This window comes from Acanthisitta chloris, unplaced genomic scaffold, assembly GCF_000695815.1.
Source record: "Acanthisitta chloris isolate BGI_N310 unplaced genomic scaffold, ASM69581v1 scaffold13145, whole genome shotgun sequence".
Taxonomy (NCBI): Eukaryota; Metazoa; Chordata; class Aves; order Passeriformes; family Acanthisittidae; genus Acanthisitta; species Acanthisitta chloris.
In genome coordinates, this window is record NW_008674403.1 from 102,713 (window position 1) to 126,565 (window position 23,853).

General features: G+C 36.7%; 1 protein-coding gene across 10 annotated transcripts in view; it reads left to right on the forward strand.

Moving 5' to 3' along the window:
- The window catches only part of RBFOX1 (RNA binding protein, fox-1 homolog (C. elegans) 1), a 124,603-nt gene that overhangs the window by 89,225 nt on the left and 11,525 nt on the right, over positions 1-23,853 (forward strand). For 4 of the 10 annotated variants that reach the window (XM_009075333.1, XM_009075332.1, XM_009075338.1 and 1 more), the window contains 2 exons: positions 4,656-4,720; positions 19,969-20,021. In XM_009075333.1, coding sequence (XP_009073581.1) covers positions 4,656-4,720; positions 19,969-20,021 — 118 coding nt within the window. Of the gene's footprint in view, positions 1-1,299; positions 1,343-4,655; positions 4,721-19,968; positions 20,022-23,853 lie in introns of all 10 variants that reach the window. The other 6 variants (XM_009075331.1, XM_009075334.1, XM_009075335.1 and 3 more) reach the window with 2 other exon arrangements.

The window sequence follows — 23,853 nt, forward strand, 5'->3', positions numbered from 1 at the left end:
TGCAGATAGCACTCAAGTTTTTCTTTCAAGTACCAAAGATATTTTATGTTTTGCAAGTGGCAGGATGTGCCATTTCCTGTGACTCACAGAAAAAGAACTAGAGAAGTAGAGAAACGACTTTTCCAAAGGCAAAACAGTCTCCAGGGAGCAGTGGGTTGTTCCTTCTAGTGCTTTAAGTGCTGGAACACTCCATGATACCTTGTCAAAAGTTTGGATAACTAATGATGAAAAGTCTTTTAATCTCTGCTCTTTATAAGTGATATAAACAGTACATTAAAAAAAAAATGTTAGACCAGTTCTGGTGATTGTATTTGGTTGAAATTAATGCAGGTGGTGTCTGTTTTGGATATATTATCAAGAGCTTTTGTAAGGCAACAGATGCCTCTGGGAACTTGATGTAGAAATACCACGAGCCTTTCACAAAGGGCTGTTCTAGAGTTTAAGCCAGCACAAAGAGGTAGTGGATAGTTTATTTTTAATTTTCCCAGTCAAAGTTTTACTCCATGAGCAGAACAAATGCTGTTTAAACCTCAATAGCACATGAATGGAGGACTGAGGTGAATGTATTCTGCAGCTCTGGGTATTCTTCATGTCACTTTTAGTACCATTCCTTGACTTGTAGCTAACAAGGCAGGTATAATTCTCAGGACTACAAGAGGTTTGGAACCTTGATTAATTTATGTTCACAAAATACTTGGAGATCCTTAAGTGAAAGGAAGTTCAGGCTGTAAAAATTAAGGAAAATTGATCCTCAACAGTCATATAAAATACTTAATATGTTGCTAATAAGCAAACATAACAAAAATTGCTTATCATTTAGAGTCTGTTAGTTCACATGTCTACAATAAGCACTGACAGTGCATGCATTACATTCACATGAAAAAAAGCAATTTAGGTATTTCAGGAGGAGGTGCACACAGGTTTGTGTGGGTTTGTAAAATCTCTAGCTGTCTGTTTGTATTAGTTGTTTCTGTGGAAATGAGTCTTCCTGCAGATGTACAAACTTCCGTTAAAAATTCAGTTGCATTTCATTTTCTGTTCATTTCCATTTTATCTAAAATGAGTGTGATTTCTCTCTAAAATTGATCAAGATTTCTCTGTAACAATTGGCTCCTGCTCTTTGACAGATCCCAAATGCTCTTTTTTTCTGTTTGTCTGAGCCATGGAGATGTACAAAACATTGAGAGGAAAATTCAAATGAGTTGCTCTGGGGAATTTGCCTAAATTCCTTCCTTACATCTTTCTTTCCATCCTTGTTTCCTCACTCATTCAAATCATTCCATTTCTGTTTCTTTATAGAGCAGTGTTGCAAGAGCCTGTGCAAGGCAATAAGTTCCCACAGGTATGGCACACTGACTGATGGAAAAACCTCCTTGCACTGAATGGAGCCTCATGTAAAACCATACTAATACCCAAAGAATTATGGGAGAAAATAGATTCTGTGTGTATAAGTGACAAAAATTGTCCACCAGTTGCATCTTATGTTCCAGACTCTGTCACAGAGTCATAGGTAGTGACTTTGTAGTGTAGTGACACTATTCTTAATTTCTAAAACTACTTAAGCTGCTGTAACTGACTTTTAGCATTGTTTTGCAAGTAGCAAATATGGGAGCACAGATAAGGCAGTACATATTTTTTCATTATGTTATCTGAATTTATTATTTCAGCTGAATTTTCAAAACAATTTAAAGCATAACAGTCAGGTCCTTTCTGTCTGAATATACAGACTGGGGGGGGAGGGAACATTCCTAAAATATTTCTAATACATAGGAACTGAAAAGTGTTATTTATTGTTATGTAATTATTACATAATTTAGTTCTAAATATTTTTTTTTGCAATATAGTCTAAGGCATGAAGATAAATATTTCATGTTACTCAAGAGATGTATATGTGGTGAAGATTGCTAGTGTGTTCTTCAGCCAAATTCAAAATTAGAGAAAAATTGTAAAGTAGAACTTGTCACAGAAGTTGAGCTCAGGGCTTTAAATCAGATTCCCATTCCCAATGTAAAGTGTACCTCAAGTACAATTACTTGCAGTAATAAATCACCTGAAGTAACTGTGGTAAAAAAAAAAAAAAAAAGAAAACTTAGTATGACACCAAAATTACAGAACACAAACCCCATAAAAATCATTTGCTTAAGAATGTTTTTATGTGTAATTTATGATAGCTTATTTTAAAATAATGAATTCATGACATGGGCTGGTAGGGAATTTTTCCAAATACATCCTGCATGTAAGTTCTCCAAAGAATTCAGGCAAATTCAATAACTTCAATCTCTTTTTATTTGTCTTGCTTTACATTCATTCTTTCCAGGGCTCTCACAAATGTCAGCCTGATTGTCATTTCCAAAACATCTTCATAAAGTTCAGAGTTGAGCTTCATTGTTGAGCACAAATTCTTCGATGGAAGTAAGGCAAAATACAAGCATCAAAGGAATGTAGCTTTTATGTTTAGGGAGTGAGGAAGGGTTTGTCATCACAGCCTGACTGATTTTTGGTGCTAGTTAAATAAAGAACACCAATCCTCACAGAGCCACCAGCCACAGATTTCAGAGCAGCCTGTGTCAGCCTCATCTGATTCATGGGGTCTGTGCTTGGTTCCAGACCGTGGTGGGAGCTGTGATGTGCATAGTTGGGTTGACATGGAGTGCCTTTCAGTTTTCAGTCAGAGATTCTAGGAATGGACAGCAGGACAAGCCAAGGAGTCCTACACATGGTGCACAGAATCAGGTCATACTGCAGGTTGACTTGCAGTCTGCCACACATTGTCAGGACTGGACCATGGAAACGACTTTAACATCTTCTTCATGCTTTTAGCATTTGTGCTCCCTCATATCAGCACTCAGGGGAAAAAACCAAATGGTGCTCTATTTAGTCCTCCAAAACCAGGGGGGAGAAGAGATAAATTTGTCTCATCTCTCACCTTTCTCCCTGTGGCAGAGGCCAGACCAAGTGTGCAGCTTGCATCATCTCTTCTCAGCCTTGCTGTTTATTGGCTCTGTTTGCACTGGGTGACATGATTTGACATCTGAAGGCCTAGATCAACATACCTGCAAGCAATATGTGCCTCTTATACATTTTTGACAGTAATAGCCTTCTATTGGTTTATAAAAATCCAATGATCCAAAATGAGAAAGTATTTTCTCTCCCAGGCTCTGTGTGTGCACACAGAGAAGCAGATTAGAGCAAAGCAGAGAGCACGTAGGATCTTAGGTAAACCTCATCCCTGCCTGATTCCTGGGGCTGTGGGACACAATTGCTGCTGGCAGGGAGCTGACCAGGAGCAGGGAGGGAAATGTCCTGTTCTCTGTGTGAGCACTTGAAAAAAAAAATCAGGAAGAATGTTCCTCAAGTCAGTTGACAATTCCAAGCCTGGAGTTTCTGATGAGCTGTCAGGATATGTTAAATGTCTGTTTATTCTTAGGGTGATGTGGCATTATCAGCTGAACGATTGATTTCCAACCCCAACCTGCTACAAATCTGCAAACCCACAAAGGGTTTACACATGCTAGGGATGAAAGTAATTCCACCCATCAATGTGGCAGAAGGGGAAATAGTTTGTAAACGTAGTTGAAATTGCTTTTCTGAAAAAGAGGGGATTTTTATTTGTAAAATCAAGCTAGAAAACCCACAAAAGTTGCTGCAGTAAAAATGCACTACTGTTACAGTAAAGGCTGACACATTGTGGCCTATTCTTCATGCTTGAGCATAACATCCTGCGTGAAGGCAACTTTCCAAAAACAAGGGAAAAATCAATCCATTAAAGCAGACACTTCAGCAAAAGAGTGGATTTTAGTCAAAGCTGAGCAAACTGATACTGTCTTATTCAGCTCTTTGTTAAGGTGGGGGTAGGAAGGCACTACAGCAACCCCCTGTCCCAGAGGGTGATGGGGGGAGGATTCTAATTGGGACGTAAATCGTGTTTGTGTTATCTGCAGAGCTTGGGCTGTGCCTGTTAATTGGCATGCTGAGATCATTTTGAAATGGTTGATATAACACCGTGGTCCATTGAACACGAAGCTCTGCTGTTTTCACAGTTTGATAATCAATGCATCACTGCACACAATTCCTTTCCAATGTGTGTTTGTTTGTCCTGTTTGCTTAATTGAACAGCTGGAATTACTGTTACATACAGCTGAATGTTAATTCATGGAAGAAGAGAGTTTTGCTTCTTCATTATGATTTTATGTATAAATTAGAAACCTATGTAACATTAAGTGTTAATTGACTGCACAAATTCATAGGTTTAATCAACCAGGCATAATAAATCATATTTTGTACCAAAAAAATAGTTCATTATTAGCTGAGTTTGTCTTTTAAGTTCAGCATTGCTTTATGGCTGTACATCCACCTCGTTCATAAGAACAATTGCTACTTGAAAACTTGGAGGAGAATATTGTCCTGTAAAGAAACTTACATTGATCAGTATTGTTCATTGGTTTCTCCTGATCTCTGGGACAAATCTTACAAAGTTTGTGGCGATAGATTTTGCTTAACTGAACTATTTCCTTAACGTTTCACTGAGTTATTTCCTATGCATTTAACCCCTTAACTGAATTGCAGCATGATGGTACTTTTTCAGTTGTGAAATTTTGCAAAATGTTATTTAAGGTGCTGTAGCAATCCAGTTAGAGCCTGAGTTTGTGTTTCAGGGTGGTTATGCTGCCTACCGGTATGCCCAGCCTGCCACTGCCACTGCAGCTGCCTACAGTGACAGGTAAGACCTTATTTCCTGCTCATAAATATCTGACCAGTGGAAGTTGAAGATGATCCTATAAATTTGCCTTGTTGAAGTCTCATAACTGTCTTGTTGCTCTGCAGATAATTGTGATATCTAAAGCAGGCTGTTTTATTATAATCCATGAATAGCCGTAAATTGAGAGATTTTAGGCCTTAATTGAGAATCAGGCATGAGATGTGCACATTCCCAAGCTGTAGATCATCCAGTTAATGTCTGTGACCCTTGTACAATGGAGATAAATATATGTACAGATTCATGATGGTCTGCTACTAAAGATCATTATTTGTCTTAGGAGTATTATTTCAGTTGATTTAGAACCTTGAACCTATCGAGTGCCCTCAATTCCCACTGACATTGTTTTAGTCAGCAGAAATTGAGAATGAACTGTGTCTCAGCTTGAACTATCAAATGCAAACCAGTATTTTTTCCATTTGCTTTCTTTTCAGGCATTTGATTTTTTTTTCAATACTGAAAAAAAAGAAATCAGTTCTTCTTCTTTTGCTCTGTATTTTTAGCCTCAAAATGTAAACCACATTTGGAGGAAATAATATCAGACATGAAGGATTATTAAAATCTGCACATGCAAAGACTTAACTTCTATCAACTAAGAGCGATGTCACGTAAATTAGTGTCTCTTCTTGAAAGATGAAAATTGGAACCCCTTGGAAGTCAATGTCTAAATTGCTGTTGACTTCAGTAGGAATAGGATTTTGTCAAATTGCATAAAATTAAGTCTTTGCAGTGTGTGCACATGATTTTGTAATGAGAAGGCAGAATATCCCATGTTTTCTTCATAAGCTCTACCCTTAACAAAATCTACTCTATCTTTAATGCTTCTCAAGTACTTGAAGAGTGTACACTTGTAAAGGGAGGATGCATATCGTGACAGACAGAGACATATACATAGTTTGTGTCACGATAGCAGTGAGAAGTAAGGTCACACTTTTCAATACCCGATACAAGAAAATTTTCCCTTGGAATCGTGGAGATCATTTCTTAAGCCTTGAATATGTGTCCAAAAAAATCTCTTTAGTTGCTAAATTAGACAATGTTATAAATGTTTCTGTTTCTTAAAGAACTCGAGAGATTAAGAAATTTTAGTGCACAATTTCTTAGACTGAAGTGCTGTTCATGGATTCTGTATTTTTAGACCCAAGTCCCATGGTATGAATGTTACAATGCTCTGCATGCATATTTGCCTTTCAAGTGCTTATTCTGGGTAATGAAGATATATTTTTTTAAAGTTATGTGAATAAAATAATTTGCATGTATGGCTGAGGCATGCTGTGTCAGACAGGTAAGCAAGCTACTTTCTATTAATTTTGGGTCAGTAATTCCAACCAGACGTGTGCTGTGTGCACTCTGTTGGCAGTGTATGATTTCTACTTAGGGTAACCTGCACAGTTGAAATGCTACTCAGTAGTTTCATTTCATTTCCACAAAGGTGTGTTAGCATGTTGCAGCTCGAGTATTTTTCTGTGAGCTTATAATGCAGATCAACTCCTGCTTCTAAAAACTTTCTAAACCAAAAGGACAAAACTCTAAATAACCTCCTGTGGTTAGTCAGGTTTTGCCAACTCTCGTTCAGGTGTCCCTGGAGCTTTTCCTAGGGTGTTTATTCCTCTGAGTAAATGGATTTCTGAAAGCCTATGCATTATCTAGAGAAACTGAACAATATCAAGATGACTTTTAAATGCTTTAATTATGAAGTGATGTACCTTCTCACAAAACAAATCAAGTGCTGTAAGATAAAATATCAGTTGGTCACATGTTCTGCTATGGGTAGAGAGTCAACATCAGAATTATGCTCACAAAAAAAAGTAAAGGAATTGTCTAGGAAGATAGTGCTCTTAAATGCTGTAAAGGAAGCTGGAGATGGCATCAGTAATAATGCAGTTGTTAAAATCCTTAATTATTTTTTGGAAAAAAATTGTCTAATTTTTAGATACACTTTGTGTATAATTAGAATTGTAATAACCTGTCTTTGCTTGCATAATTTTAAATATCTTAAATGAACTTTATCTCTTTTGGAATTTTTTTTTTTTAATTTAGCTTCTTGCTTTAAATGTGGTTAACCCTCATCTTCGATCTGCTTTCCCCAAATGAATATGGTTTCTTGTCTTAATTACAAATCTTGCAACTGAATTTCTTTATGAGCGAATCCCAAAACTAGCATAGAGAACAAAACAAATAACAATCTGCTCAAACCTTTCTTTGCATATGGGGAAGCTATGTGCAAACATGGATACCTCTGATTACTCACAACTAGAGTTTCTTTAATTTGATTAACTTTTAGTTCATTTTCAAATGAATTTAATTTAGCAACTTTTGTGAATTGCTAATATTGAAAGTACTGAAATATAGTTCAGTACAAGTGCTTGTATCTTTTCTTCTCAATGTAATAATCATCTGCTCTCCTCTGATGACAGTGAAATGCCATATTTCCTTATACACTTAACGTTCATTTGAGCCCCTATTTAATTTAATTATCCATGAACTATATTACTGTTTATATAAAAAACGATGCCCAGAGAAAATAAGTGAGGACCAGTGAGTATTTACTAGTGAAGCAGTGACAAATCATGGAAATACTACTTGATATTCATTAAAAAAGTAAGAAAAGCTTTATTTTTTTGATCACCACTGATATACATGATGAATGGCAATCTTCCATATTTGATATGCTTCTGAAGTCAGGAGATGGAAAGAGGAAATCTTTGGATCGGAGACATGTTTTGGTAAATTAAAAATAAAGGTTAACAGAAAGATTTGGGACACCAGAATCAATACACCAAGTCGATGGATAATGATCACTGTGAGAGGGCTCTATAGTGAAGAAATAAAATGGTATCCTTGTTTGTCACAGTTGGAGATATTGCTGGAAATAGGCAAGGAACAGATACAGAGGGGAGAATCAGGTGACAAGGAAATATCCTGAAATCAATCCATGCAAACCCCTAAGTATTTGTTAGGACAGATCATGTGCTCCTAAACCCAATTTCACAACAGAGGTAGACTTTGCAGATCTCTCCAGTCTTTTCTTCAACCAATGCAATTGCTGAATACATTTGAAAAAAAAAATGCAGAATTGAATCTCTATGCCCTGTGATCTGTCATCATCCTAAATTGCACTTAAAGGTTTGAAGGTCTTTGCAGAAGTGGATTCAAATAATCATGTTTAACTTGCCAAGGTTTAAAATATTTCTAAGTTTTCCAATTGTTATAACTGCTAAAAGGGGACCTACTGGTCTATGTAGTTCTTCACCATTCTGGAGTCATGTCTGCCAAACTCTTTAAACTTAGCATGCTTGGAAAAAATAATTGTAAGGATGTGCAAAAGAGACTAAATCAGATGTCAATAAAATGTATGTACAGCTTTGATTCATCTTCCATGCAATATTTTTAAAAATAGAAATAAAAAATAGCTGTTAGATTTCTGTCCAAGTCTGAAGGAAGAGCAAGTAGCAAAGTCATCAGGTTTTGTATTCCTGAGGTAGAACAAGTCAAAGCATGGCAGTGGGGCATATTGTCATTTTGTCATTGCATGTTCACTTGGTGTTGCTAGTATGTCTGTAATGCTGTACTGGATTTGACAGATCCATCACATAGCTCAGTGAATGGCTTGCTTGAATTAAGCCTATGGGCAGACTTATTCACCTGGATTGGCTATTGGTTTTGTGTTTTATGATTTGATTATTGCATCTTCGATCGGAGTAAGAGAAATGTTCCTTTCTTGCATATTAACTTTGTCAGTGATATTTATGAAAAGTGTATCTGGTAGTGTGATCAAGCAACCCCTGACAGCAGTGAGCCAACCTTGTGTGAAAGGCAGAGTCATTCCACTTGTTCTGCTTGCTCCCCCTGAGTGGTAACCATGTGTGTCTATATATGTATGGCTGTCTGTCCATATATATACACACATTGCCCATCCATCACGCACACACACATATCTACAGAGGCATTTTACTCTGAGCATAATTCCCTTCTCCTGATACAGTGTCCAACTTAACCTTCACTCCAAGCAATGGGAAGATTCCCATTGACTTCTTCGTTGTCTGGCTTAGATCCCTCATCACTGGAAGCTGACGTATTTTTTTTCCCCCGCTCTTTTTTTTTTTTTCCAAAGAGAAAATAAGGCATATTCCAAAATATTTTGCGCATAACACTTCGTAATATAAAATACCTTTTATTTCCCCCCCCTACTCTCAGTTTGTGTTACATGTTCTGTGGTTATACCTAGGATTTTAAATGAAATTTGAGAGAGGAGGTTTTGTTACGTGGAAATTATGTATCTTCCAGATCTGAAATCTTATTCCTCATATTCTAATAGTTTACATTTTTAACGTTTCTGTGAGGAGTATTCAGTTTTGTCAGTAGCAGTGTCTATGGAGATAGAGTTTAATATATTTTCCAGTTCTCTTTGGGCAAGAAATTGAGAGTAATACTTGATATTTGTGGTCAGATTATCCTAAAAGAGAATAGGTACAGATTTGATTTAACTGGAAATGTGCTCATTAAAAAATGAAAACCTCAAATGAAGAATAAAAAACACACAAACTATAAAATTTGAGCTTCTGTAGCTGAAGGGCATTTATATATATTGTAGACTATAAGATCTATTTTATGAATAAACAATGAAAGCCACTATAATTTTATTCAAATTATTTTCTCTTATTGAGGATCTCACTAGAGATATATACTAAAAATTAAGGTTTTGAGAGCATATAAAATATAATAGCATCTTCAGCCAGAATTTAATTTTCCATTAAATAATTTTATAGAAGCATAAATATTTTAAACTGTAGTGCTTCATTCATTTCATGATTGTACTTTCTAAGATTTAGGAGAAAAAGCTTCTCTACGGAGTTTTAATTTCTAAAGGAATCAGGTTGGCAGAGGAAAAGGATTAGAATATAGTGATAACTTTACTCTTCTACTCCCAGCTGGACCCTTCACACCTTTTTGAATTTTGCTGTACCAGTGGAATCTTGAGAAATGGGAAGGTTTGGGGAGCAACATGATCCATATGCAGGAATTGTATAGCCCTTATTCTAGGCCACTCAGATTTTGAAAATGAAAAGACACAGTTAGCATCTTGAGCAGGTACAGAAGTTGTGCTTAGCTTTTGTAACCTCAGTAATCAAGCATATATTTAAGGTTTGGTGTGGTGATGTTTGATTGGTCTAGCTTTTTTTCCTGGATATCCTGTGTGGTAGCTAAACTTGCTTGTTCCCTAATACTGCAAATAAAAATCAAATCTTTCACTTTGCTGTTACAGAGAGATATTGGATTTGGCCATCTACCTATTAGGCTTTATGTCTTTGTCTGTATGATCTGTGGCAAACTAGAGGATCACTGGCATCATGTTATTTCATAATCCATATTCATCCCTCAGATCACAGTTTTGGGAATGACTGGAGTATATGACTCATGCTATAGCCATAACAGTACCTTCTAGTGAAGGAATTAGAAAGTAAAAGTGGGTGATGGTGAATAATGAAAACGTAGTATAAAAAAATAATCGAAGTTTGAAATTCCATGGGCAGGGACTTGAATGTAGAACAGTTTGAGACAGGAATTTCCTAAAATAAAAATGTGTTCTATGGAGTCTTTTCCAGTGATTGAAACATGGTTCATCCTAAAATATTGTAGCTGCAATTCTTTTCTGGGGAGACACAGTAAGTCAGATTAATGTAGGAAAACATGGCAAACAATTACATGTCACAGAAATATAATCTTCTGCTAATTCAAGAAAGCTACCTTATAGGCTTTGATATTTAAATACATTCCTGTAATATTTGGTGGAATTAACATGTTTCTGATACTTGGAAGGCTTGATTCACCCGTGTGTAGTATGACTCTTCTTGTAATGTCCATGCAACTCTTCAAACTCCTCGGCTAGTTCAGAACTGAGGTGATACAGAAGTGAACAAGCTTAGTGGTACTGCCCAGAATTATGGAAAACATTATGGTAAACTTTTATCATGTCAGAGCTTATATTCTTCATACCCTAATTCTCCTTCTCTTACCTGCAAATTCCATTCCCGTTCCTTGTAGTGTCAAGGGATATGTTCAGAATCCCCATAGACAAGGGAATGCTTGGCTACTACTGTAACATCCATGCTGAAAATCATGAAGAAAAAATTGGGAAAGAAGGTAGAGGTACACTAAAGCCTAGAATTCCATACTTGGCTTCCTGAAGTGCTTGAAGCTTAAGGATGGTCAGGACTTCTGCTGCAGTTTCTTCTTGAACATAGCGAGGGCTGTTAAATGCTTATCACGTTCCAAAAAAAAATATAAATAAATCAGTGCATGTCTTCTGACACATATCTCTTGCTTTTTGTTTAATACATTTAGCCTACATCAGGTTATATAGCCTGAGTTTTAGTTTGGGAGTTTCTTACTTTAACATTAAAGTTCATAGTAAATAACTGCGGTGATGCATATACTAATTTGATGAATTTTCATATGTACTTTCTCTCTAAAAAAGGGGGGGAAAACATAGGATTTATCTAATTACTGGCTCATATGGACTTCTTCCCTCTTAGAGGATATTGGTAGAAAGTGTGGCTTGAGGATTTTTCAGTGTTGTATTCAGCAGACTGGATAAATACGGAGTTAGGGAGTCACTAAAACATTGATTCCTAATCCAGCAGACCGAAACCGTTACAGTCCATCGGGTCAATGCCTGTGACATGATAGACCATAACAGTTCCTTTGGACATGTCAGTGGCTAATTATACACTTTCTAGTTTTCAGATCATTGACTTGATAGACCACAAAGAGGCCGATTAGAACATGCTCTAAGTATTGTCAACCTGAGAGCTTTAAAACCAAGGAGGAATTAAGAGCATTGTGCAAGACTCAGAGAGGAGATGAAGGAAGGAAATGTTATTAATAAAAAATGGAATGACATGGATATAGTCTGTATGGATTAGCCATGTAATTTGCAATGTGCTGTAGGCAAGGTGAGGAAGTATTAGAAGAACAAACTTTAAATAACAATGTCGATGAAATTAATCAAGGAAGAGGCAATTTATACTCCTGCATGTTTTTACTGTAGCATTTCCCACCTCAAAGGAGTCTAAAGCATTTGATTAGGTATTTAAATAGATTATTTTTTTGCCACATACCTTTGGGCTTGTCAAGTTTCTAATACTCTAAGAACCCACCTGGGGCAAAGAATCTGGCAGAACGGGAGCAGAACATTTACCCATGTATCCTAAAGAACTTGTTGTGAAAACTGCTGTAGGGTGTTTCATAGACATGCATAAAAGAGTAAGGTCTTCATTGAAACCAAATGTGTGCCAGGCTCTAAACTTCCTTTTGTGTTTCTCCAATGAATCCTTAAATAATCCTGGCAAAGTTTTAATATATATGGGATTTTAGTTATAATATGAACAAATTATGTTGTCAAGTAAATGATAAAGTCATTCAAAACTTAATGTGAAGGGAAGGAATTGTTGGTATTCATAATTGCTAAAGAAGTTTATAATTAGGCCTCAGTATATTAGGAAACTTATTGTGGATAAAATGGTGGTTACTAGTAAACCATAATCATCATCATGAAATCAGAAACAAATCTGAAGAATGTTTTTGAGACATTGTTTTCAGCATGACACAATATATATAAAGAATAAATCCCCCAATGAAATAGTTGTGTATTTTATTATGTATTTCACTGAATAAAGCACTGATTCTTTACACAAGGCTATGACCTAAAGAGAGTGACCAATATGTCCAAAATAAAGTAATAAACTAAATTTTCAAATATAAATTATAAGACTTCAAAACCAGCCTTAATTTAGCAGTCCTGGGTCATGCTGACATCAGTTTACATTGCTGACATGGAGCACTTCTGAAGTAAAATTGCTGGACTTCTTCTACAAGTATTTCATTTAAGTGCACAGACTGTGTTAATGACAGTAAAATGCCAATCATTTTAGAGCAGTTATGCCCCTGAGATCAGTTTGAATTCTACTACGGATTTATGTTGTATTCAGAATTTCACTTTTAATTTGAGGTTTCACTTTAAAATGTGAAGATCTACGTACAAATCACTGGTGTTCCTCTTGCAGATAAATCTGCATCTTTGGACTCTATCGTATTATTAATAATACAATAAAAATACATTTGTACTAGGTGTAATTTTTCTGTAATCACAGATAGAAGAATTCCACTGATACAGCAGGTAATAGGAATTAGACCCAAGGCTCTGATTTAAAAAATAAATCAGGAAGTAATATGTGTAGATCTAAAATGTGAAAGGGCTACAGATTTTTCCCCTAGTTCTGATGTCAGACATTGTCCACATTTAGGCCATAGGTTTTGTAAAAGCTTTCTTCTTTTTTCTTTTGCAACTATAATGCTAAATTTCAAGTTGCAGCATCAACTGGCTAGAAATTTTCTTTATGCAGTCTTTGAGGGGTGATGGAAGGAGAAAGAGGACGAGTTCCTATGCCAGACATTGCCATGACAGAATTCTCTCTGCCCTGTGTGCAGCATGGACACCTTGTCCTTTCTCCAACCTGCTTTGTGGCATCAGTATTAGGCTGTGCTAAAAGGAGTCTCTCTCTCTTGGAGCATTTGAACGGGTTATTTAGCTAGGTCAATAGCAGGGCTAAAAAAAACATGCCTGCCCATCTGCTGGGGAAAGCTTGACATAGGAATACAGATTCTGAGAAAGCACCTTCTGTTGACCATGTTTCTCTTTAGGGTTTTTTTGCCTTTTTGTTTGGTTTTTTTTTTCTCTCTGAGCAAAACAGGCATATCACTGGTCTTAGGAATGCACATTTCCATTCGTGTCCAAAAGAGTTAAGGGTTGGGTTTTTTTCTTTTCTTGAAGATATGCTTTTCATAATTGCACAAGTACTTTTTGGTATGAAAAGGAATTATTCCTGTTCAGGAAGTGATGTGACTGGTGGCAGGATAAAATTTAATGAGAGGTTCCTTAACTTTTCTGTCTGCTGCTGTCTTTGGCAGTCTGAATCATAGTAGAGACATCTTGTCATTGGCTAAATCGTGCTGAAACGTCCTATACTGAGCACAAAGAAGATGCAAAGGAAGAGCAATGCAGAGGTGACTAACCTTGCAGGCAAATTAAGGGCTTGGTTGAGCTGCCTGGAAGCAGAGATCTGGTGCCATTTCAGACTCCCTAGGGCATGTGAGAGACCCATCGAGGTAAGGGTAACACAAGGCCTTCTGGAGTGGCAGCTGAGCTCAAGAGATGGATGAGCTCCCTTGGTTTGGGTGATGAACTTTAGTGTTTTCTGTGTAGTAACAGTTGCAGAAGTAGCTACATCAATTTCTTTTGATGCAGGGTTTTGTTCTATCTGCTTCCAGGGCTTGCCTAAATTTCAGTGAAGAGCATTTAATGAAATGATCAGGAGTGGTGGAGGTAGGAGAGCATTATCTTTTGACAAGGAAAGCAAAGTATCTCAGTGAGAGCAAAATATCCACACCTTCCTCTTTGTCTTGGCATCTTTATTAGTGGTTAGGTTGAGCAAGCCATTCTGCAGGAAAAAAAAAAAAAGAACCTGACATGGAAGAAATTAGTCTGAAAGTAAAATATACTTCCCTAATGTACATCAGGTCAAGCAAGTTTCTGGTAGTGTTGTTGAAGCTTGATACTGCATGAATTATTTATAGTTTTATTCTTACTTCATTTAATATATCTTATAGGTATGGCTGTGAAGTTGTTTAGTTGTCTTTGTGTTGTGATTCAAATGCTAAGAGTATGATGGTGTACTTTGATCTTACAGTAATGGGAATATAAAGCACAATAATAGGAAAATCAACCTTCTAATTATAGTTATTATGCTAATATTAAAAAGTTTAAATTCTTTGATAGCCTTGATATTTAAATTTAGGACACCAGAAGGAGGGAGTTGGGGAGGACTTCATAAAATTATTTTAAAGGGAAACTTTGTCCATCCTTGAATATTGCAGAAACCATCCAAGGAGCCAGCCAACAACTATGTGAAACTAGTGAAAAAACCCTCAAAGTTAGAGTTCTCACAAGAGCAGAGAAGTGTTAGCATTTAGAGCATGAAGGAAAAAACTACAGTGTTTTTAATAATATAATGGAGACATGTATAGATGTGCCACATAGAACTCTGCTGGGAAAAATCATTGCTACACTCAGTAGTTAGCACCAGATCCTCGGAGGATAAAATTTGGAATAGCTCCAGTGAAGTCAGTGCTTTCAGTTAAGCTGCATCAATTTTACCAGCTGAGATTCTGATCCCTGAATTCTAAATACTGGCTGTGTTTGTAAATCCCATGGTGGTCTTCCCAGAAATAGTCAACTGATTAAATAGAGTTTAAATCTTCCCACTGTAACTTCTTCTCGCTGTTGTGTTTGTTTTCATCCTAATTTCTGCCGTTCTGGGGCTCTGCACTGTCCTCAGCAGTTGCTGTGTTTGGGAGTGGGTCTGCACCTCTGTGTTCAGCCAAATCATTACTGCCTAGTTTTGTGAGGTTTGTCAGCAGAGCCCAAGGATTCAGGTGTATGAAGCATAATCACTGTCTGTTAGTGGCTTATAGTTTCTTTTCCATTTCAAATTTCCTAGAGCTAGTGTGATTAATTTTAGAGAGTCCTGATTCCTTAAAATCCCTCTTGACCTCTAGGATAGCTTCTGTTTTAAGCTCTGTGTTGCCAAGAGGAGGGATTGAAAACTTTCGGGAGCTCTGTGTGAGCTTAGGTGTGTGTCAAAATTCTGTACTTAATCATGTGCTGTGTGAAATACAGTGTTGAAAAGTCTGACTGTCACCAGCCTTTTAGGGAGAAGAGAGGACACAGAACAATTGGCCATTTCCCTCTGTGCCTTACATAGATTTCCCACCCCTGAAGACCTAATTGTATAAACTTCCCAGACACAGCTGGGAGAAGTTCTGTACATCTGAGATGCAGTGGGGGCAATGACTGCAGGTGGGTAAGGTGGTAGTAGGAATATGTAGTAGTGCAGACAAAGAGGAGCACATCCTTTCCTAGGATGGGAAACTTTTAGAAGGAGCACCCAGGGTAACCTTGTATCCTGAACCTAGGTTGGAATTGTGCTTCATGATGATTAGATTCCTTAAGTCTTAAAAAAAAAGTGAGTGTATCTGAGACCCATTCTCTGAGTCTCTTCCATCTTCCACTTCCAGGTTCTGAATTTTTCAAGCAATAGTAAAGTGGGAAAATCATATATGGGTCAAGTAGAATCAGTGAGGAGGTCTGTACCAAGTCTTCTAGAAGTTTCTGCCCCTTCTGAGCTCCACTCTACTTTAACTAGCCACTGACCTTTAAGTCTATTTAGATGTAGAAAGTGTGCTATAAGTTGTATGTACTGATGTTTAATAAAAAGATATAGGTAGGTAGAAAATCATCCTTTCGGGCTTTGTTCTTTCGAAGCTACCCTGTGAAAAATGATGCTAAGATGGAAATGCTGACAGAGAGTAGTGAGACCCCTCTCCTACAGTTCTTGTCCAGTGTACCACAGATTGCATCTTTCTAGGACAGTTTAGCGACAAGCAAAAATTCAGATTTTTTTTCACAATCCACAAGAAATGGAGTTTCTTCACAGAAGTAGTTCTGTGTACTAAACAGTCATAGCGAGGATAAGGTTCAGACTCCAGTGATTAAAGATCTTGGAAAAGCAATAAACCCAGTTTTATGCTATAGCATGGCATGTCTTCACCAAAGTAACAGCATCAAGGAGAGGGAAAGCAAACACATAATGTATTGGATATGCAGAAGATCTGCTGAATAGAAAGTGCAGGTGCCAAAACAAGGAGGTTTATGCCAGATGTGAGGCATTAGAGGCATATATTTGTTAGGAGTCTGCCAAAGGGACTGTAGGGAATGGAGCAGAGGAAATTAAAACATATTTGAACCTTTTTGAAGAAGGCATAATGCAGCTTCAGTAACTACCCCAAAGTAAGAAAGAGCATCTAAATCACTTAATAGTACTTCTGTTGTCCTGTCCCCTTCTGTTGTCAGGATTTGGGATATATATCAAATGTTTAAGCATTTATTTTTTCTTCTTTGAAGATACCTTTATTATTACCATCCTGGTGAAAGAACATGTTAGTTTTCAATTTACTAGAAGAAATAAGAAATTGATATATAGGCTTGAGAGAAGCTGTAGTATGCAGAGTGTTTGCCCTTGGGAAGTAGCTGCTCGGATGGAACACAGCCATTTGGAGTCCCAGCAACACATTTTCATGACCTGCACTGTCTGGGTTTCCATCAGAGAGCTCAGACTGCCAAAAGGTGCCATTCCTGCACTTAAAAGGATTGCACTTAGCCCGGGGTGTGAGTTTCTGGCAGGCTGAATATATCCGACTGTACATTCAGATCAATGGATTTGTCGTGTTATCCCTTCAATTTTGGGGTTTTTTTTTCTGTTTATCTCCCTTAGAACCAGTAACAACTTTTGAATTTTATTTAAAAGAAAAAGGTTTTCTGGTTTTAAAATCTCTGTTCTTGAACATCCGAAGTCTAAACCAATGAGCAGTAAAAATTTAGTTCTGTACTTTCACTGTTAATACACAAATTAAATTATAGAAGCGATTCTGGATCTTAATTGAGCAGGGCTTATTGTATAATAAAGTTGGGTCCACTTACGTTCCTGGTACCTTTTGGAATCATTAAAAGTGTAGCAGTGATGAGGAACACTAAACCAACCTAAAATGCGTCATGAATTTTCATCATGGCTCACTTGTGAGACTTTCAAGCCTTGTGTGCTCCACGCAGTCAGTGCACAAAATTGGGCTTTAAAGGGAACATTTGCAAAGGACTGAGCTAGCTCAGCTCCCCTTTGCTGGGCCTGCTTTCCATCACTTTAAGACTTAGGATATGATGCTCCACAGTGTCAGCTGAACTCCAGAGTACTCCTTTTGCAAACTGTGGGGTTATCCACATGAAGGAGGGACACCATCAGGTGTGGTATGTGTGTAGATCAATGCCTCTGAGGAGCAGTTCTCCCTCTAGGTAAAAACCTGCCACCATAAAAATATTTAAGCTATCAAAGTCTTAAATAATTTCTTGCCATTGTTACAAGTAACACCTAATTAGTTATAAAAGAAATGAACTCCAGCATTCAGTCTTGTCATTCTCACAGTTGCTCTGCTGACCAGAACTTAGCTTTCTACTTGGAAAACTCATTTATGGAGTCGTGCAATTAGTTTACAGAAGCAAAATACAGGCAAAATACTATCTTCCTATGTAGCAGTATAACAAGGAATGTTTCTAGTAGATGTTTTATAAATAGGTATCACTTTTGGGTGACATCTTTGTAAAATGAGTTTTCTACTACTAATTAGTAAAGAGTTGGTCAAAAAAGAAAAGTAAGACTTCAGAAGAGTTTCAGTATTATTCATCAAACTGCAGTTAGTGTTCTGGGGTCCTTCTGTAGGTACTAACCTAGCATATTATCCTTGCAGTTAATTCTGTACTTTGGCATCTGAAGATAGAGGGTCTGTGGCTCAATGTTCCACTCTTCTGTACAGAGATAAAGCAAAGGAGTTTCTCAGCTAAGCACTTTAGAGGCAGTTTTTAAGGAAAAGTGATCTTTTCCTTTAGTTGTTAGGGCATTTTAATAAGTTTGTAGAAATGAATCAGAAGGATTTGCTGTGAAACAGTAGCTGGGAAGTCTGCATTGCTACTGGCACAAGAGAGCATAATAAAAGAGGTGATAGCAGTAAAATACAGAGACAAATTATGCTACCTATGAAATACAGAGTAGCTGAAATTTATCCCCCTTTGGTTTTTAAAATTCATCTCTAGTATTACATGCAAGGTAAATCTCATAAGCTTATGAAACTGTTGCAGGTGACAAAGGACAAAACTACCAATTGTACATCCAGTTGAAAATGAGAGAATATACAGTTTGGTGACTAAGTTCATGCTAAAAGGGAGGTGTCAGTGTCTGTGGTAGAGCAGAGGCAATGATCAGACACTGCTTAATCAATCCTGTCCCTAGAGTACAGACTGCAGATTCCTTGTTTTGTTTAGATTTTTCCCCTAAAATGTGAACCTCTAAGTAACGAGGTTCACAGATTTCTAAATGAGAATTTCAAATCTCTTTAATACATTGGAGGTGAAGTAAGAGAAATAGATTTTGTTCTCTTTGGGCTTAACTCCTCGAGGTTCTGTTACCCCTGAGAGATGTTTGCTCCTCAATGGAACAGTTTTCAGTAAAATCCTCAGAGTACTTAATGCTGAGTTTTTCGAGTTAGTCCTTAGGCCAAGCCAGAACTAGTTCCTTCTGGCTCCTATTTGTTAGACTCTTGCATTAAAGCTGAGCAAAACAGTTGGAGATTTTGGCTGTGCCTGGCAGTGCAGGCTGGAGGAGCCTCAGCTGGGAGTCAAACAGCACCCAAGTGTTAACACTTCACCCAGGGTCTTTATTAATCCTGCAGCTCCCAAAAATACTTCAAGGAAGCTGTGTATCCACATATAAAGGAGTCATTTGATGTTAATCCTGAAACTTGGTTTCCACTTACCCAAATCCTGTTTGCTTTGACTTCAGAGAGGACAAATCAGGATTTGTGCCATAACGAAGTTTTCTGCATTTTGAAATATTAGTGTACTTAGCATTTCTCTTGTTATGTTACCTGGTTTAAAAAAGAATTTTGCAAGAGAAGGTTTATATTAAATTACTCTTATCTCTAGCTTATTCTCCTAAGATTCTGCACGAGACTTTTCTCTGTATTTGGATGACAGTATATGAGAATATACTATGTCATTTTTTAATAACTAGCAGAAAATTAATTTTCTGATTGCAATCATATTAGCCATAGAAAAAGCAAAATATTTTACTTTCAATATCCTCCTTTCAGGTGCACAAAGTAAATTGCAATTTTTTTTTTTCCAAAGCGCTTCTTCCATATTTTGCAGTAGTTCCCTTTAATAGCTCTATCAATATATTGTTTTCTTTTTTATTAGACTTTATAAATATATTGACATATCTGTAACACAAAACATGAAGCTTCCAATGCAAGAGTTTGTACATAGTCCATATCCAAATGTCACCATTATTTCATTTAAAAGATCCCAGCATGTCTACCTCATGACCCTTATAAACTCTATAGTACTGAAATACGTCAACACTTTTTCTTGCTACATTCATTAAAATTAAGCACCCTTCCCCTACCCCATCTGTAAACATCAAGTCAATTGGCAGCTAGCACATTTCCCAGTCAGCAAGCAGTATTGTGAATTTTATCTTCTCTTGCAGAAATCAATTCGTCTTCGTTGCAGCAGATGAAATTTCTTGTAACACCTCTGCAGGTAACAATCATTGATACTTCTTGATGCATCCATCCAGGTCTCAATATCCTTTTTCACATGCTGCATTTAATCGTAAGACAAAGCCTAGGAAAGTCCATAGTATAAATCTTTGGAATAGTTTAATTAATTGATAGCTTCAGCCTATAGGTTCTGCCATATAAAAGCCGTTAGGTTATTTTGCTGACTTTGGTGTTTTATTTCCAGTTGAACTATCATATGGCCTAGTACCTAAGGAATGTTAAACCTTCTAATCCAAACTTACTGTGTAGTGCAATCAAGACTGTGACTTTCCAAAAGCCAAACCAAACAGAATGAATGAAAAGAGCAAAGGCTTAGATGTATGTAGGACGTTGTAAGTGCTATAGATGTAACAATTTGCTTTTCAACTCTTTGGGGGCAAATGATGCCCACAAGGGTACTGCAGACCCTAAAGCACTCACAAAGTCTATCCTATGGATAAGCTAGTGGGAAGAGAGGGTCTGTGTCTTCAGAGGATCGCTCTCTAGTAAGTAAAAAATCTTGATATACAACGTGTTGTAAGCCATGGGTACAGAAGAATGAACAATGGTTTGAAAAGGTAATGGTATTTTATAAATATATTGACTATGTCAAGGGATTTTCTCTCTTTTAAGCAATAGAGATTGAACAAGCTTAGTCTTAATTCAGGTAAGGATGATATTATATTGCGACCTAAGAAATCAAAAGGCAAAAGAAGTAGTAACAGTGATGGGGCATATTCTGCCAATAATGTTATGCAAAAAATCAAGTTTGTAGAAGCTGCTCGTATTGAAGGCTATATAGTGTGAAACAAAATGTTGCTATTAAGAAGTGTTTATTTATGGAGTTTTACTTTAGCTGAAATAAATGTAAGGTGATGAGCTTTCTGTTTATGCCATAATGATCTATATAGAAACAAAGAAAGAGCATTCATTTATGAAAAATTGATAGCTAAAACCAAAATATACTACAGTTGTAGTAATCTCTATGCTAGCTATAGCATTTTTGGTGGTAATCTGAAAAGTTCTTCTGTAATAAATCCTGCTTTAACATAGATTTTTCCAACTCCTATATCATGAAGAAAATAAATTTTGAGAATCAACATTTGTCATGTTCTTGATATCACTAGACTTGGATTTTGGCTTGAGCTTCCTGCTCAGCTCTGCATTGGAGTGAGCTGTAGTAGGGAGGCTACTAATTTGTAAATCTAAGCCTTGCAAGTAAGAACAAATAATTATTTTAGTGATTTTTCAACTTGAAATTCTTGAGATAGATGTGGGGTCTGTGGGGCCTGTCTTGCAGAGTGAACCCTTCTAAGCAGTAATTATTGCTCTAATAAAGACTTTTTTGCCTCCTCAATTCAAGCACATTTTAAGTGCCCAAGACTATATATTATACATATTCCATATATCACTACTTTGGAATTCCAGTCAAAAATGTAACACTCTTATTTCTCAGTACATTCAGTTAACTTTGAACAAAAGGAAATGGATCTCTGTGTATTTATTCAAACTTTTCAGTTTACCAGTTGATTACCTCCTGAACTGATTCAACAATAAGGCATTTTTGCCAGGTATGTGTTCGACTATATGATAAACACATCCACCATAGGTGATTGACTGTAGGTGCCTTTTCTTGCAGTAAGATCTGAAGGAGAAAGCTAATGAAAGCCTGTATCTGATGTATGTTATCTACCTAAGTTTTAGTAATAGAATTTAAAGGACTTTTGGCTTTAGAAAAAATATTTCTTTAGCCCATATTCCTGTGATTCACCTTGCCAAAGGTCAGTTTGGTATTTCAAATCTGTAAGTTGACTTCCAACTGATTTATTATCTGATGTTATATGTTTTAATACATGGAGCATATATAAAGATAGATCAACTTTTAGAACTGGAGCTAACCCTCCTGTGGTTTTTCAAATGCATGCGAAACATCATTTTATAGTGCTTTTGTTAGTGCTCCTAAATTCAATTACAAGAATTCAACTGTGTTTGTAAAATTGATATAAAGTGAAGATACTGATAATATGCTCAATGTTTGAAATGTGAGTATATGTCTGTTTGCATTGTCTCCTTGTAAAGAATGTGTGTTTGTAGACTTCAAATAGTAATAATATAACAAGTGAAGTTTGGGTTGGAACTTAATCATCAGATGGAAATGGGAGGTCTTGGGTGATTCTGCTGGTAATATTCACTCTTCTCTTCCTAATACTTTATCATTCCTGCCAGAGAATACTTAGCCCTCAGCCACATGATATCTTTTTTGATATGGGAATTAAGTAATCTTGAGTAGATAAATGTGTTAATGAACAGACAGCGTGTCCAGATACACAGTTCTATTTATGTATGTATCTATGTTCTTGAATGCACATTACATAAGGAAAAGCTATTTGTGTATCTGACAGGGATTCTTCCTTGGGAAATTTAAAAACATTTCACTCCTGATTGCATCCAGTGCATTCTGAGGCTAAAAATAATTACTCTTCAGAAGAGAAGTTCTGCACTTCTGGGATACATCTTCTCTGGCAGGCATGATTAAAGGGTTTGCAAACAGACCTGAGCTAGAACAGAGGCAGGAAAACTATCAGAAACCTCCTCTCAGTGTGATGATGGAATTTTAATAAGCATCTCTGAAGACTTTCCACTAGCAATTCCCTGACAATAGGTACATTAGGAAGGATTAATCCTCAGGTTCTTGGCTGATGGGGGCAATGAGCATCTTGCCCTATAGGCTCTGGGTAAATCAGAATGAGACCCAGAATAAACCTGTGGTTTATTTACATTTTGGTTGCAGAACATTGTTCATTTTGCATCTTCAGCATTTTTAGTGAATTTTTCAAATCAGTGCTCAATTGATTTTGGTTTTTTCCTTTTAGGTTTTGTAAGATCAAAATTCATAGTTTGTAAAGAAAAAATGGGGGTTTTAGTGTTTTTTTTCTAAGTGCATTCTCAGATATACCTGCATATTACATTGTATATTTTTGGTGTCAAAATGGGACAGGGTCATTACTCTATATCATTCTCTCTCTCTTCTTCCAGTTTTTAACTGTTATCCAACCTCCATGTACAAACAAAAAAATGCAGTGCAGATCCATGCTTGGTATTATTTTTCTCCCAAGTGTATTTGCACTTTATGATTTTGAAATAACAGAGAGAGAGGCAAGTGTACATACAAACCTGACTTTGCAATGAAGCATGTTGGAAGTGGATGTAACATCTGTCCAATTGTGGCTGTATTTATTTACATTTTTGAGCAGAATCAGCCCCAGAAGGAGGGATTTTGTGTGTGTGTATGTGTGCATGCAAAAGAAATGCTTTATAAAGCTTTAGAACTTGACAGTCTTAGATTAAGTTATTGACCTCCATTTGAAGAAAGATACAGTCTCCAAAACAGATGAAACATTCTGAAAGATGTAATTTTACAACTCTAGAAAGATGCTGTTTTAAAGCAGGCTGCTTAAAGAAGCAAACATTGGAGCTTGTGCTATTGAAATATTTGAAGAGAATATTGGCCATTTTTAAGAAATGTAATTGCTCCAATCATTGCAATTTTCCTGCATAGTATCATTAACCTGTCAGCACTAACACTGCCGCTGATTTAATTCGATAAACAATAGCAAATATGGAGATACTTATTTAAAAGCAAATTGATATTTGATGAAGTGCTTGGAATGGTTATGGAGCCAATTGTGGCAAACCTACCTCTGCTACAGCACATAAATAATTGCAGCTGGTCAAAATTTTGCCATACATTCTTGCAGACATCTCATTGACCTAGTCATGTGTCTGGTAGGAGATATTGATCAGAATATACTCTTGCAAAGGAGTTTGAAAGA